The sequence below is a fragment of the Lissotriton helveticus genome, chromosome 12 (assembly GCF_964261635.1).
Source record: "Lissotriton helveticus chromosome 12, aLisHel1.1, whole genome shotgun sequence".
NCBI classification, from domain to species: Eukaryota; Metazoa; Chordata; class Amphibia; order Caudata; family Salamandridae; genus Lissotriton; species Lissotriton helveticus.
Window position 1 is genome coordinate 651,580,094 of NC_136073.1, and position 15,676 is coordinate 651,595,769.

Here is a 15,676-nt window from a genome sequence, read left to right on the forward strand (position 1 = left end):
ATGTGTTGGTTTTGTAGCAAAACAGCTTCAGAACCCATTTCTGAGGTCCAGAACTGGAGGGGCACATCATAAAGGGTAGGACTCTCAGACAGCAGAGTCCATTAGCAGAGTTAGGAGAAGTCTTTGGTGTCCCTAAGACTTCAGAAAACAGGAGGCAAGCCAACCAGCTCTTGTAGCGCACTTGGAGGGAAGGCAGAGTCCAGCTCTCCTTCACCGCAGTCCAAGAGAAGCAGGCAGCAGGGCAACATGCTGAAAAGCAGTCCAGTTGAATTTTAAGCAGCACATTAGTCCTTCTGGCAGAGGTTCAGTTTAAGATCTAGAAGGGTCTGATTTGAAGGGATCAGTAACCCAGTACTCATACCCAAAAGTGCCTTTGACGTGAGGGGTGACTTCAAAGCAGTTCTCTGAAGTGCACACAGATCCCCTTGACCCTAGTCCTGTCTGCCAGGCTATCTGTGTGTGTGTGTGTGGGGGGGGGTGGATCAGTCCTTTGTGTGGTGTATTGCCACTACCATTTGAATTATAAGTGTGAGACCCTGCCCAGGAAGGGCCATCAGAATGCAGATTTCTGTAGATAGGTACCCAGCTACACCTAGCCTTCCTGTGTTTGTGGCTGTCTGGAGGGAATGCACATAGTATAGCTGTCACCCAGCCCGGACATGTATTGGAGAAAGGATGTCAGGCACACAGAGCAGTAAGTGCAGAGAAATGTCCACTTTTTAAAAGTGGCATTTCTAAACTAGAAATGTTAAATTCAGCTTCATCAGTAAGGAGGATTTATCATTACCATTCCAAAGATATGAACAATTTAAAAGCTACTCCTTTCTACTCCTTTCTGATCAGGAATTACAGCTTAAAAGTGTATTAAGGAAGTCTCAATGCTGACCCATGTGAGGGGTAGGCCTTGCAGTAGAGAAAAACAAATGTGGGTGTTTGCCTCTAAAAGGATATGTAAAAATCAAACATACATGTTCTCCCTTGTACTTACAGGGCAGCCTGCCCTTAGGGTTACTTAGGGCCTTCATTAGGGGTGACTTGTATGTAATAAAAGGGGAGTCTAAGGCTTGGCAAGTGGTTTTAAATGCCAAGTCGAAGTGACAGAAAACAGCACACACAGGCACTGCAGCCACCGACCTGTAATAGGTTTGAAAGGCTACTTATGTGGATGGTACAATCATTGCAGCATGTCTACTAATAGCATTTGAAGTACAGGCCCTGGCTATATGATATACCACTTTACAAAGGACTTAACAGCACAACAAATATGCCAATCCGGTATACGCCAATGTCCTCCTATTGAGGGGAGAAGCACATGCACTTTGCCTCTGGTTGGCAGTGGTAAAGTGCACAGAATCCTACGGTCAACAAAAAGAATCAGCAATAACGGGAGGTAAAAGAAAAAATGTCTGAGGAAACACCACCCTAAGGATGACCGGTCTAACACGGTTATGCTTTTCTGAAGCTTTATTCTTTGATTCTTTCTGTATCATAGCCGCCCCAGCAATACACAGCATAATGACATTTAGAAATGTAATTTAACCCCTTCGACGCTGATGACGAGCTGGGCTCGTCATGAGGTAGCCTCCTCGCACGCTCATGACGAGCCCAGCTCGTCATGAAACATGGGAATCAACAAATCTCAGCACAGGAGGGGAATACCATCAGCATTGATGTGGTTAAGGTAGTTGGTGTTTGTTTGTATGCATCAGAGTTGGTAACACTGACACTAATCAAAAAAGCCAAGGAAATGAGGATGCACACAACCAAAGGAGAACTTGTTGTCAAACATCTCTTTATTAAGGTTTTCAAACTTCTGAAGAGGATTATTAACACTTTGATTTGATCTGATGTCATCTGGAGTGATAGTGGCATCTGTGATTAAAGAGTTTAAAAAGAAGCAGTTTTTTTACAGTTCTGTAGTCTGCAGGAAGCAGTCATATTTTAGGTGCACAGGTAATATTGGCATTAGAGCATGCTCAAACAATGACACATGTTAAGATCTCAGGTAAATCTCAGTGGAATAATAATAATCCACATTTGTAAAGCGCACAATCACCCGTAAGGGTCTCTAGGCGCTGGGGGCCGTCGGGAAGATAAAGCAAGCTATTGCCCAGAGTCACATGGTGCTGGGCTAATCTGCCGCCGGAGCCGGGGATCGAACCCTGATTCCCAGATTCCAGCGTCAGTCGCCCTGGCCGCGGCGCCACAATGACAGGTGTCATGGTCTACAAGGACGTTTCTGTGATTAATCTTGGATTGACTTTGTCACGTGTGGATGAAATGTGAAGTTTTAGGAATGCATTTCTTAGTTTAGCTCTTGGGCCTGTTTAACATGTCTTATCATTGTTTCCTGTTTCCCTGCAGGCTGCTCTGAACATGCTCACACAGTGCCAGTCATTGGGATACAAATCGGATGGCATCCTGTGCACCGCCATCCATCCTGGTTGGGTCCAGACTGATCTCGGTGGATCAGAGGTAGGTACAAACATGCAATCCAGTGGCTTTTCTACTGATAAGGTGTCTGACAAACTAAACTCACAAAATCCTTCCAAGGTCTTACAACCAGCATTCCATATTTTAAAAGCTAGTGTTTAATACCCATTGTAGTCACCATCGTCACAGGTTGTCTGCCCTATGGAGCCATAAAAATTTTTTAAACAATATTCATGCTCTGCACCTCTCTAATGGACAGGGCCCTATGTGGACCAATCTCCCTCAGGAAGAACCGGACATAATTATGTTGAAGGAGTCCACGCTGTACTCGAGAACTCTTTACCTGCCAGTATGCAAAGGAGCAATCAGAGCTGGGAAGTGGCCATTGGGCAACAAGTCAACGCAATAAAAAGACCATAGAAAAGCAAGAGTTAAAAAACAAATACACCAGAAACAATAACTCTGATCTTCAGCACCACTGACAAAAATGTGCTTGTGGGTAAATCACCCTCAGGTGACTACACTTTGCCTAGGATTACCTTTTTCCGCCAACCCATCATATTCTAGCTTCTGTAATATGGACCACGCCCCCACAAATGTTTCTTTGCAACACACTCCATGTAAAAGATGCCTCTGCTGCTGTGCTGTGAAAATATTCCCTCTAAAGCATTCCATTCTCTTTTGCTGCATTTAAAATCATGCTAATATACATAAATGTCATTTTAAGTATGATGCAGTGTGCCCCTTTACACCCTAGTTTGGCCTGTCACCTTCTTAGATCCCAGTTTGGCCTGTTTTCCTTTTAGACCACAATTTGACCCATGCTCACCATATGCCGGGTCCTCCTACTTATGTTTCAGTATGCCCTGTGTTCTTTGCCGCACCAACTTACATTAGAGACTGATCTGTGTCCCAATTATGCTCCAAATTGGCCTAAAAGCACGCTCTCAAGGTGTATGCGCTAACGATTGCATCAGCAGCTCTTGAGGTGTTGAATGTATTCTCTTTTCAAAATACACTTACCTAAATAGAGGAGAAAGTGAAATATCCAGATTATTACTTCCCGTAAGAGGAAACTTCCAGTACAACTGATTCATTTTGAGTTAGGCCTAGCTGCCTCTCACCTCAAAGCGTATAGTGCTATCTTGAGATGGGAATATAAGATTGCCACAGCAAGTACAATATGGCAGCTGTAAGAGGGAATAGAAATTTGCCTAGCACCGCAAAGGAGAGGATTATGCTTATATCTCTTTCCGCTTTATTAACATTAAATCTCACAGCAGCCAGAAAGATAAACCAACAAATCTTTGAATGTGAACAAAGAAAAAACTCTCCCATAACATCCAGGGAGGCATCCAAGTATATAGTCCTTCCATTATGTCCATCACCATGCAATACATAGTCCCTTTTCTGCGTCTGACCTTCCTCTTTCTTCGTGCGAGTTACGCCAAATCATCACTGATCCTGTTCTGAACCATCATTTCCTAAAAGAACAAAGACAACGTGTTCAAGAAACTAAATCTCTATGCAATGTACAATATTCAACAGTTGCAATACGAGAAACCCTATAACGAAAACCACTTACAACTAATACCGAAAACTCAACGAAAATATGAATCGGTTACTAACCATCATGCGGATGGGTTCGCACCAACTGTGCCCCGGGTGGGATAATCCTCAGTGTCCTTAATAGAATTGAAATGACCTTTTCGGAGCAAGGCAAATTTCTATTCTATGTCCGGACGAGACGCTCCGATTATGCTAGTTTAAAACTTTGTTATCACAAACTGAGGTTCTTCCAAAACTGGTTTAAAGTAAAACCTTTTGAAGGTTGAGTCTGAGGACCAATCTGCTGCACGCATTAAATCCTCTAGACGTGCTACCAGCGAAAATGCCTTAGAAGCCTTCGCACTTCTGGATGAGTGGGCTCCAAATTGTTTTGTGTCAATACCTGCCTCCTGCATGACCCAACGCACCCACCCGGCTAAGATGGGGGAAGAGACAGCCTTGTGTGGTTTCCTGAGAGCAATAAGAAGTTGTCGTTCACCCGGAGAGCGGAGTTCTTGAGTTATTTCTTCATATGCCTTAAGGCAATTCACCACACATAATTTTGGGGTGTCTTGAAAAGCCAGATATGAAACCATCCGGGTATAAGATTTAGTATGTCGTCCTACTGTAAATACTACCCCGTCCGGGGGGAAAAAACTCTTGCCAAGATGTCCAGTGCCCGGATATCGAAAACTCTCCTGCAGGAGATTAAACATAAAAGCATTGCCAGCTTGGCTCAAATTTCCTTCAATGAAAGGTACCTGTTCGGCTGCCAAGACAAAAACAGGTTCAACACGAGGTTGACGTCCCATATGGCAGAAAAGCGTTGGTCCAGAGGCAGAGAAAGCCGGATACCATGCAGAAGTCTGCAGACAAATGGGTGTTCCCCTACCGGAGCACCGTCTATTGGGTTATGACCCGCCGAAATTGCAGACCGTATCGCGTTTATTGAACGATACGCCAGCCCCTCTAAAGCCAAATCTGCCCATAAATTCAAGATTGGAACAACACTTGCGACCATGAGACCCAAACTCCTTCGAAGACACCAACAAACCCATGTTGTCCAGGCGGACCAATAACGTTTTGTGGTGCTATCCGCCCAAGCCTTTGACAAGAGGACTTCAGCCGGTCTCGTAAGGCCCGGCAACGACCACCGCTGCCTGAAAGCCATCACACCATGAGAAGGAGTTACCCCTGGGTGGCCAGATGATGCGGAACCCCATTTGGGTTCAGAAGCAGGTGAGGAAATGGGGGGAGTAGGATTCGAAAATCCCAGCAAAGCTCCAGAAGAACTGGAAACCAAACTTGCGATCTCCAACGTGGTGTTATCATGGTCACCTCCGCCCCCTGCCGGCGAATCTAGGCCGCCACCCTCGTGATCATCGAAAAAGGAGAAAAGGCGTAGCCCCTCTCTTCGTTCCATTCCTGAAGGAAGGCGTTCATGGACAAAGCCATTGGGTCTGGTCTCCAACTGAAGATCCATGGGACTTGGCAGTACAGGCGTGACGCGAAGAGGTCTACAGAGAACAGTCCCCACACAGACTCCACACACTGAAAAACCTGAGGATCCATTTTCCAGAGACTGGAATTGTGAAGATGTCTCGAGTGCCAATCTGATTGTTCTGGCCCGGAAGGTACTCTGCCGTGACCAAAATGTGTTGAGCCAAGCAGAATCCCCAAAAGTTCTTTGCCCGGTTTGCCAAGGCCCGAGATCGGGGACCTCCCAAATGGTTTACATATTGAACCGCGGAGATGTTGTCCATCTTTAAAAGGACACAAGACCGCACTTTGTCTTTTGTCCAACATTGCACTGCAAAAGAGCCTACCAGAAGCTCCAGACGGTTGATGTGAAGGTTCTGCTCGTCCAGTGACCAAACGCCTGCGGTGGAAAAATCCCCACACCGGGTGCCCCAGCCTGACCTGCTGGCGTCAGATTTTATGATTTATCCGGAACCGAGCCGAATGTCGCCCGACCGGTCTACGTCTCCATGTGGGACAATGACTACGCAATCGCTCCCTGGCCTCTGCCGACAGCGGGACTGAGTGGTCGTCTGACTATCCTCTCGTCAGATGAGGCGTTGGAGGGCCCGATAATACAGGGGCCATGATCACCAAGATCACCTGAATAGATGAGGATGGAAGCCCCACCAACCTGGCCAGTTGTCAAAGTGAAGTGTAAGGTCTGGAGACTGTTTGTCGCAATTCGTGACGAAGCTTGGCCATTTTCCGTGACGGCAGACTCAACGACGCACGGATGGGATCCACCACAAATCCGAGAAAATCACCTTCTGAAAAGGCCTGAGAATGGATTTGTTCTCGTTGATGAGAAATCCCAGACTCTGTAAAAGAGACACCGCTTGCTGGAGCTGTTTGGATAAGGTCCAGGGGCATTGCGCAATAAGAAGAATATCGTACAATTACATGATCATACTTATGACCTGAGGAACTCCACTGCCGGATGAAGCACCTGGGTGAAAAACACCATGGAGCTGAGGAAAGGCCAAACGGAAGGGCAGTGAACTTGTAAATGAGATCCCTCCAGCAAAACTGCAAGAACCGCCGGTGTGGGGGGTGGATTGGAATCACCAGATGGGCATCTTTTAGATCCACCCGCACCATCCATTCCCAAGGAAGAAGGACATCTCGGTGTAGATGTATTCTCTCCATTTTTAAATGGCGGCATACCAACCACCCGTTGAACTCTTTGAGATTGATAACCGGTCGGCGTCCCCACATCTGGCTTGTCCACCAAAAAGATGTTGCTGAGGAAGCCATGAGGGTGCAAAGCTGATCAGCAAATGGCCCCATTGCAAAGCAGCTCGGAGGCCTCTTCGTCGATCAGTTGTGCCTCGAGGGGATTGAAGGATATTGGCTCGGGAAAATCCTCTTGACAAGGGTTTTTATAAAACTCTATATTAGCGAAGAGTTGATGAAAACCCTTAAACATGCAAGTCAGTTGATTTGCACAGACTCAAAAGGGCATTCCAACCCTGGAACTATTGCTTACCACTACCTTCAGTCAAAGTATGTAGATCTGCTGAAACGTGGCAACATAAAGGGATTGCTAGTATTCAAACGCTACTATGGTATGAGCCCTGGCATAATCAGAGAGACTATATAACAGCTCTTATATAATGAGATTGCTGCCATAATTTGCCACCGCACTACATGGCACCCAAGCGACAAGTGGATTTTGTTACAGGACAAGTAGATTTATGAAGCAACCTGCCTCATGGACAAGTAGATATTTTAATAAATTCCACACCCCTACCAACCTACTCTCCTTTGCCGAGGATCCCTTCCTGCGATGGGGGGGCAGCAGGCTGTAGGGGGACGGGAGAGGGGGGGTGTGGGGGACCGAACAGTGGGGTTTTCATAGTTTTTTATGTTGGTTTGTTAAGAGCAGGATTCTGGATACCAGAACACCTTCATAGGTCAGACGTGCTTGAGACTCCCACTCCTACACACCCAGGAGTTTAATACCCGGGGTCCACAACAGATAAAGATACCATGTCCCCATACCCCTTTCCTAACGATCATGACATGGAATGTAAATGGGCTGGGGGTCAAGATTAAACACGGATTAGTGTCACAATACCTTAATAGCCACCACCCTGACATTGTACTGTTGCAAGAGACACTTCTCTGGGGTACAGAATGTGGTTTTATTGGCTGTGGTCCATACAAGGTCCTGGTGCATGCTGGGTTCACCTCGGGGGTAAAGGGGGTGGCTATCCTGATAAAAAAGGGTCTCCCCTTCCATGTCTCCTGGCAAGACTCCATGGGTAGATATGTAGGCGTCCTGGGACTGTGGGGTCGGATAGAAGTTGCACTGTTATGTGTGTACGCACCACCCGGTTACAAGCGCCTACCATGACTAAGGTGATGGACATACTAATGGACATTCCCTCAGCTATGCATATTGTGGGGGGGCTACTTCAATGAAGTTATGGACTCACAGCATGACCGCTTGGTAGGGAATAATATGCCCCCAATGACCACCCCCTTAGGCGATTCTCCACAACATTGGATTTGACAGATGTTTAGAGGGAAACCCACCCCCCAGCCCGGCAGTTCGGCTTTCATTGTGGGCCCTTAATGCATATTCTAGGCTGGACCACATATTCATCCCTAAGGGCGAAATACGTAACGCTGGGACTGCAGAATACACGGCTCGGGGTCTTTCTGATCACTCCCCGCTGCTGATTGAGATGGACTTGAGGGAACGGGAGGGCACTTGCACTTGGAGGCTGAATCCGTGGGACTTAAGCAATGCCAAGACAGCGCTTGGACTGAGGGCAGACATCGAAGTTTATTTCCAGGAAAATAAGGACTCTGTCTCCTCTGGAGTGACAGTGTGGGAAGTGTATAAGACCGTGCTGCGCGACAGAGCCCAAAATCGCATAGCGCGGGACAAGAAGGACAGAGATAAAGCCTTAACTATCCTGGAACAGGAGATTGTGGGTCTTATAAGGCGGGTGATCCTGGGCAATGACCCAGACGTAACACGCTGACTGGCGGCCCGGAGTGTGGAATATAGGCAACTGGCCTCAGACAATGCTAAGAAGTTATATCTGGCTACACTATATCGCCTTTACGAGGTAGGAGACAAGGCAGGAAAGCTCCTAGCCTGGATCAGTCGGTGAGGGAGGTGTTTGATTCTCAGGGCATCGCCCAATCTACCGATAACGGGGTGGCCAATGCCTTTGCAGGGTATTATAGAGACCTATACCGGCCCAAAATGTCTAAGTAGCGAGCCGAAGTCCAGGCATACCTGGAGGGGATCTCTACGCCACGGTTGGGGGACGTGGAGGCACAGAGCCTGGAGGGAGAGCCAACGTTAGCAGAGGTCCAGGATGCGATAGGGAAGCTACGTCCTGGGAAGACACCGGGTACTAACGGGCTCCCCGTGGAATTTTGCAGATGATACGCGAGTATCCTGTGCCTCCTATCTTGTCCGACTCTTCCTCGATTCTCACGAGGAAGGCATTCTCCCTCCAGACCTACCGATGGCCACCATCGTGGTTATACCCAAGGAGGGCGAGCCCAGTGATCAATGTGGGTCATACAGGTTCATTTCTCTGTTAAATTCAGAAGTCAAAATCCTGGCCACCATACTGGCAACACGCCTTCTGGGGGTAATTGAGGGTCTGGTCCATGAATTCCAATCTGGATTCATGCCGGTCAGATCCACTCGTTTAAACCTTAGACACACCCTCAACTGGCTCATGAAGGTGCAGGACCAGACCAGCCCGCAGGTGTTCTTATCATTGGACGCTGAGAAAGGGTTTGATGCGGTTGATTGGTTGTTCCTTGATGCCAGCCTGGCTAAGCTGGGGATAGGGCTGACATTTCGTAGCTGTGTCTCACTCCTTTACAATCGCCCATTGGCTACGGTGCGAGTCAACGGAATGTGCTAGTCACCCATTCCTATAGAGACACAGCAGGGATGCCACCTTTCCCCTTGGCGTGTGTGATACGAGTACACCCCTCCATTCGTGGTTTCCATACTGCACCCACAGACACTATAGAGGAAAAGATTTCCTTGTACGCTGATGATATCCTGATGTATATTTTGCACCCGGCAACCACCATTCCGGCCCTTTTCGACTTGATTATGGCTGCTACTCGGAATACAAAATAAACTGAAACAAGTCCATACTTTTTTGCCCGATGGCTGCACACATTGATTGTCCCCTGCCGGGAGACCTTCGAGTAGCGCAAAGTGGCTTTAAATATCTAGATGATATCCTGATGTATATTTTGCACCCGGCAACCACCATTCCGGCCCTTTTCGACTTGATTATGGCTGCTACTCGGAATACAAAATAAACTGAAACAAGTCCACACTTTTTTGCCCGATGGCTGCACACCTTGATTGTCCCCTGCCGGGAGACCTTCGAGTAGCGCAAAGTGGCTTTAAATATCTAGGTATCTTCATTACTCTTTATCCCTAGTTGTGTAGAAAGCAAAATTTAGGACCGGTCCTCAATAACTTTAGATCAGTTGCGGAGCAGTAGAGAGATCTCCCCCTTACCCTCCTGGGTCGTGCAGCCATTTTTAAAATGATCACTGTGCCTCAACTTCTCCATGCCCTGCAAAACTCTGATCACCCCCTTACCAATGCCGTCTTTAAGGAAATAGATGGTATGCTCCGAACACTAATGTGGCAAGGGGGGCACCCCAGAATCGCACTCAAAACACTGCAACGTAATCCATACAGTGGAGGCATCGCTCTCCCCGACGTTGAGGCTTATTACTGGGCATCTCATTTCATACCCATGAACGACTGGATACACAAACACAGACAACATCCCACATATCGCCTCGAAAGGGCGGTCATGCTGCCTCATATGCATTTGCCCTACCTGTATGGAGGGAGGGGTGGCTCTCCCCTGCTACCTGTAACTCCGGTGGCCCTGGCGGCATGGACGAAGGTGACTAGGATCATGGACTGGACAAGGAGAGTGACGAAAGCCACCACACTTTGGGAAGGGATTCGCTTTGGGGAGCTGCGCAAACTCACTGGTTTCAAGGGCTGGGATCTCCTCGGGATTTCTACCATTGGCGACGTAATTGAGAAGAGGGATTTCATATCATGGGCCAAACTAACAAGACTATGACATGAGCGATTCACAATTCCTTAAATATGCCCAGCTGCGCCATGCATGGCGGGCAGAGCGCTTTTCATGTGACCAGCTTCCGGAAATACGCGCCCTTGGAGGGTAGACTCTTGCAAGAGGAGCTCGCCCAGAAGGCAGTTTCCTTCACTTACAAAACAATTAACAACAACATTCCCGACGGGCTAGGGAGACTTTGGCTGTGACGGGAGAGTGAGGTAGGGGCCATGGAGGATATAGACTGGGAGGCGGCGCTGATGCACCCTAGGGAGGTGGCCATAAAGACGAGACTTTGACTTATTCAATTAAAGATACTGCATAATTCGTACTATGATAGAGACAGACTACATAGAATGGGGAGGGCAGAGTCTCCACTTTGCTTAACCTGCGACGCGGCCTTCGGCTGTTTCTACCACATGATTTGGGCATGTCCTAAACTCCAGACCTACTGCGGACAAGTGCTGGGACTACTGGGCACTCTCCTGGGGGTGACGCAACTGACTGAGGTTGACATCACCAGAGCACAACTTACTTTCGCTTCCTTCCCTTCCATGGGGTTAGTGGTCGCGAAGAGAGACATTGCCAGGAAATGGGGGGTGGCAGATAATCAGACTATTCAGGAATGAACGAAGGGCATGGACACGTACATGATAGCCGAGCAGACCACCTACCGAAGCAGAGGATGCCCCAAGAAATTTCACAAAATTTCGGACCCCCGGAGAAGATACTTCGGGCTTGATAGAGACACGCAACAGTCAGAGGCTTTCACCTTGCAAGGGTCCCTAACGCAGAGGCACAACAATGCATTGCCCTCGTGATCACTGGCAAGGCCCAGGCACTGCCTGTCCCAGACTCCATGTGTATATGTGGCATCATAGTGTATTGATGTGTTGAGAACATTGGTTTATGAGACACCAGGAGAGGGAGGGTGGCAAGATCTGGTGTTGGTATGAAAATATATGCAGTGATCTGTGACTACCTTTCTGTGGAGACCCTGTGCACAACTGTACTGCTCTGTCTGTGTTGTTTAAAAATATATATATATATATATATTCCCCCCCAAATAAAAATAAACAATATTGGTTAGGTGATCCCTGATGAGCCATAGAATCTACTTCAAAAATTTCCTCTGCCCACAGGGTCTGCCAATTGTATCGCAGTGTGTTGAAGGAGATTAATGCAGTATCTCTTATGTTGTGCTGGGTCCGTCGACCGCATGATGGCAGGTTGTAACCATCTTCCATATTCAGTGGACAGAACAAATATGTCAAACAGGACAGATACAGTTCTCTATATATAATTCTGTCTGGATGCAGACTGTATAACAACAGTATGCCCGCCGGGGGACCACAGTGCCTATTTAAGCAGTAGAGAACACGTGTTTCCATGAAATTGCATTGGAATGTTGATTGGGGCCAATCCTAACTAATGGAGTTTGGAAGGCCCAGTTTTGGCTATTTTGAAGTGGGTACAATATTAGAACGGGTAATCAGTATAAAAGTTGTTGGGATGAAGGGATTCTTAGTGATCATCTAGAGGTTGCAATAATTTTGGATAGAGGACCGTAGAATTAGGTGATTGTGATTAAATATGGTTAGGAATTAGAACATCATGGTTTGGCTACTCATTGTAACTTATTGTAACGGTGACAATGGAGCCGGGGAAGGCAAAGCCGGACCCAATGGGGGCCCGGGACATGCCGCCCGGAGGCAAGAAGCTTTCCTCCTCCGAGGCGCAATCTTGGGGGGAAAAAGGGGTGACCACTATTTGTCGTTCCGGGCTGGTTTGGCCGCTACCAATCAGGGGAGCAGGCCACAAGCTGCAGATGGGGTTAAGGGAACGAGAGGCCCCCTTGAGCATACAAACCCCCTCTAGCGTAAGAAGAGAGAATCATTGGTGGCGTTATCGTACCTGTGGGGACGGGCCTGAGGAGCCCTGTGGTCGGGACAAAGACTTGCGATAATCCGGATCCAGCAGGATCGAACCGTAGGTAACCAGGACTGACACCACGATGACGACAAGCTGTTGGAAGGTTTTTGCTTGTTTGGGAAGGAGCGGAGGCAGACGAAAAGACCTGCCGCACAGAGGGCGAAGCATCAGGTTGAGCCAGGATTTAAAGGGTCAGCGGCCCCGGGCAGGGGCGGCTCTAGGCTCATGGCGGCCCTGGGCAGGGAGCGTAGGTAGGGGGCCCCGGAAGAGGGGGTCTGGGCAGGGCGGAGCGTTGAGGCCAGTGAAGAGGGGGGGGGTCAGGGTGTTTGGAAGTGGAACGGAGCCAGAGGCTGCCATATCCCTGTAAGGGGTCGCCACGCAAATATGTATCCATCCTCAGAGGATTATTATATTAAGGATATATATTGGCGTGGTGGCCCTGTGCAGGTGCACAGCTTGCACATGCCTCTAAGGCCGCCCCTGCCCCGGGGCATCCCCGTCATCGTCACACTGAGGAGGCAGCTGGAAAGACTGCGGTTCCGCCTTAAAGGGGCCGGAACATCGAGGCAAGCCGGAATTTAAAGGGCAGCGGCCCAGGTTATCCTCAGCATCGTCAGCGAGGATTACTGAGGCCGGAGCACTCGGGGTACCTGCTTGCATCAGCGCGTTGAGGGGAGCGAGAAGCACGCTGGCAGAGTATCAGGGGAGCAAGAAGTACTGAGCGTTCACACGGAACGTTCGGGAGCCGGATCAGAAAGGCTCTAAAAACAAAGCAGGGAGGAGCTTTCCAAACGCTAGGACTGTAGCAAGTGTGGGCCTTTTTTGATGTCGTCTGTTGTGCACTGCAGGGCTGCAAAGGAGCCTGCCTCCCCACTGCCACCACACAACAGCAGCACAAGGGTAGGTGGCTCAAATCAGGTAAACAGGCAGGATGGCCAGCAACGGGGGTGGCCGGAAGGGCTAAACGGCCCCCAGCGTGTTTCAGGAACATGGATGGGGCAGCAGAAGCCCCATAGAAGGGGCAAGATAGGAGAAGAGAGGAGAATGACTCAGAACTGGATGAGGACCTACAGACAATGCTGGACAGAGCCCGGGCATTAGTAGCCCTGAAAGGGAAATCATGGGTGGATCAACAGATTAAAGACGCACCCCAAGGAAGAACAAGCATTTACAATGCAACGGTCTCGCCTTAGCAAAAGTTAGAGCTATTGGCATTGTAAATGACAATTTTTTTATTTAGGTGTTGGTTTTGAAAACTGATAAATAAATGGCATTATTATTATTAAATGGCAAGTCTTATAGCACTCTCATAGAGCACTTGGTACATGACAAATGGTCATATACATCGTCTACAACCTACGTGCCTCATGTTACAAGGTAATTTGCATATCAGTCGCTGACTTCTGCGTGGTGAAAATACTTTGGCCCTGTTAGTCAATTTAAACTATTCCGTTGGTAAATCTATGCCGCATCCTCGGCTCAAAGTCATGTGCAAGAGTGTTGTGGAAGACTCCTGGCATGAGCACGATCAAGAATTGCCTAGCATCACAAGCTGTGATTTACCCAACACAGAAATGTTTCTTTTAGTGCCAAATCAACTCAAAGGTATCGGAGCGCTGTACGTGTATTTCCACTGACAAACCGATTAATCTGTGCCGTGCTCACTGCTACCGTGCTGATCAAAGGTGCCTGGAAATGGAACATGGCATTTTGCTGAGGAAATGAAAGTAAAGTTATGAGTGCTGAAATCTGGAGTGCAGGGCCGTGGATGGCATTTACCACAGTTAATTATGCAAGAATTAAATATTCAAATGAAAACACGACGAGAGGTTGCAGAAAGTAAAACAAGCAACTACTCAGGAAACAAGAACAGCGAAAGTAAATGCCGGGCAGCAAAGCGCGTGCAGCCTGGCAGACTCGGATTCCACATGCGTCTCTTGCCTGTTTATCAGCGCCGCCCGCCTCTCTGCAGACTCCCCCTGCATTCCAGAGAGGCGCGCAACGCGATCCGGTCTGCATTCGCATGCCGTGGAGACAAGACCTGGCCGCGCGCACAACGTTACCCTATGGAGAAACGCGCGCGGCCAGGTCTTGTCTCACTTCGTCGGTCTCAGACTGCTGAGACGACGACTATAGTTCTCGCTTGCGAGAACGCGCTTTCAGCGCGTTCGTCGTAGGCGAGACCTTAAAAGGAGACAGCAGCTGGCAGCAGCTCCCACCCTGCCCACCAAGAAACCGGGCGCTAAGGGGCATGTAGCCAGAATAGTGGCCCCAAAAATAACTGCGAAAGCAAAGAGAAAGAAATCACTGGCCAGGGAGGGCAGGTGGACAGTGACACCAGAAGTGGCATCCAGGTCCGAGACCGAGGTGAGCAGCGATGATGAGGGGTCTGTAGCCAGCATGGCGACCCCTCCGGAATCGCGCAGAGATTGACTCCGCGACTGCTGTGGACAAGGGTAAGAAATGCACGCCACATGACCAAAGGGTGCATGGAAGAGGGCAGCGTGATGCAACAGCAGAAGGGAAGCCAGGGCAAATAGTGAACCTGGGTACACAGCAGGGAGTGAGCAATCTAGCGTGGCAAAGGCCCTGGCCCGGTCACCCCCGGCAAACAGGGCAGGGGTGGGACACACAGTTTATTCAGGGGGAGGCATGGGGCCAGCCACCCTGGATGCCCTGCTAACAATGGCCTGGTTCAGGACCACCCTATGGAGTAGGCCCATAATGGGGCACAAACAATCAAGTGGGCAGCCAGGAGCAGGAGCAAGGGCTGTACCAAAGGGGAGGCTCAAAGAGGGCAAATAAGACCAGGGAGAAACCCCAAATAGTTATACCAGGTGGGGCGGACAACCAGGTAGCATCGGGACAAGAGGGGGCAACAAACCCCGGGGCAGCCAAGGCAGGCAAGAAAGGGGCACCAGGGGAAGGCACAGACACCAACTGGAAGCCGGCCAGCGCTTACCTGCGCGCCTCCATGGGGTATCCCCCCACAACCACAAAACTCCTGGGACTAGCCAACCTCATCCCGCTAGCAGTAAAAGAAAGAATATGGCGGAAAGAGTTTATAGACCTCTTTTCCCTACTGGAGGTACGGCAGGCAGGCCTAGACCTGACAACCCAGGACAAGAAAGAGGACGATAGGAGGG

At 48.9% G+C, this 15,676-nt stretch overlaps 1 protein-coding gene across 1 annotated transcript in view; it reads left to right on the forward strand.

The window, feature by feature from the left end:
- Positions 1 to 15,676, forward strand: part of LOC144798482 (C-signal-like) — a 175,468-nt gene that overhangs the window by 137,698 nt on the left and 22,094 nt on the right. The window contains exon 5 of the mRNA XM_078669382.1: positions 2,365 to 2,475. Within this exon, the coding sequence (XP_078525508.1) occupies positions 2,365 to 2,475 (111 nt within the window). The remainder of the gene's footprint in view (positions 1 to 2,364; positions 2,476 to 15,676) is intronic.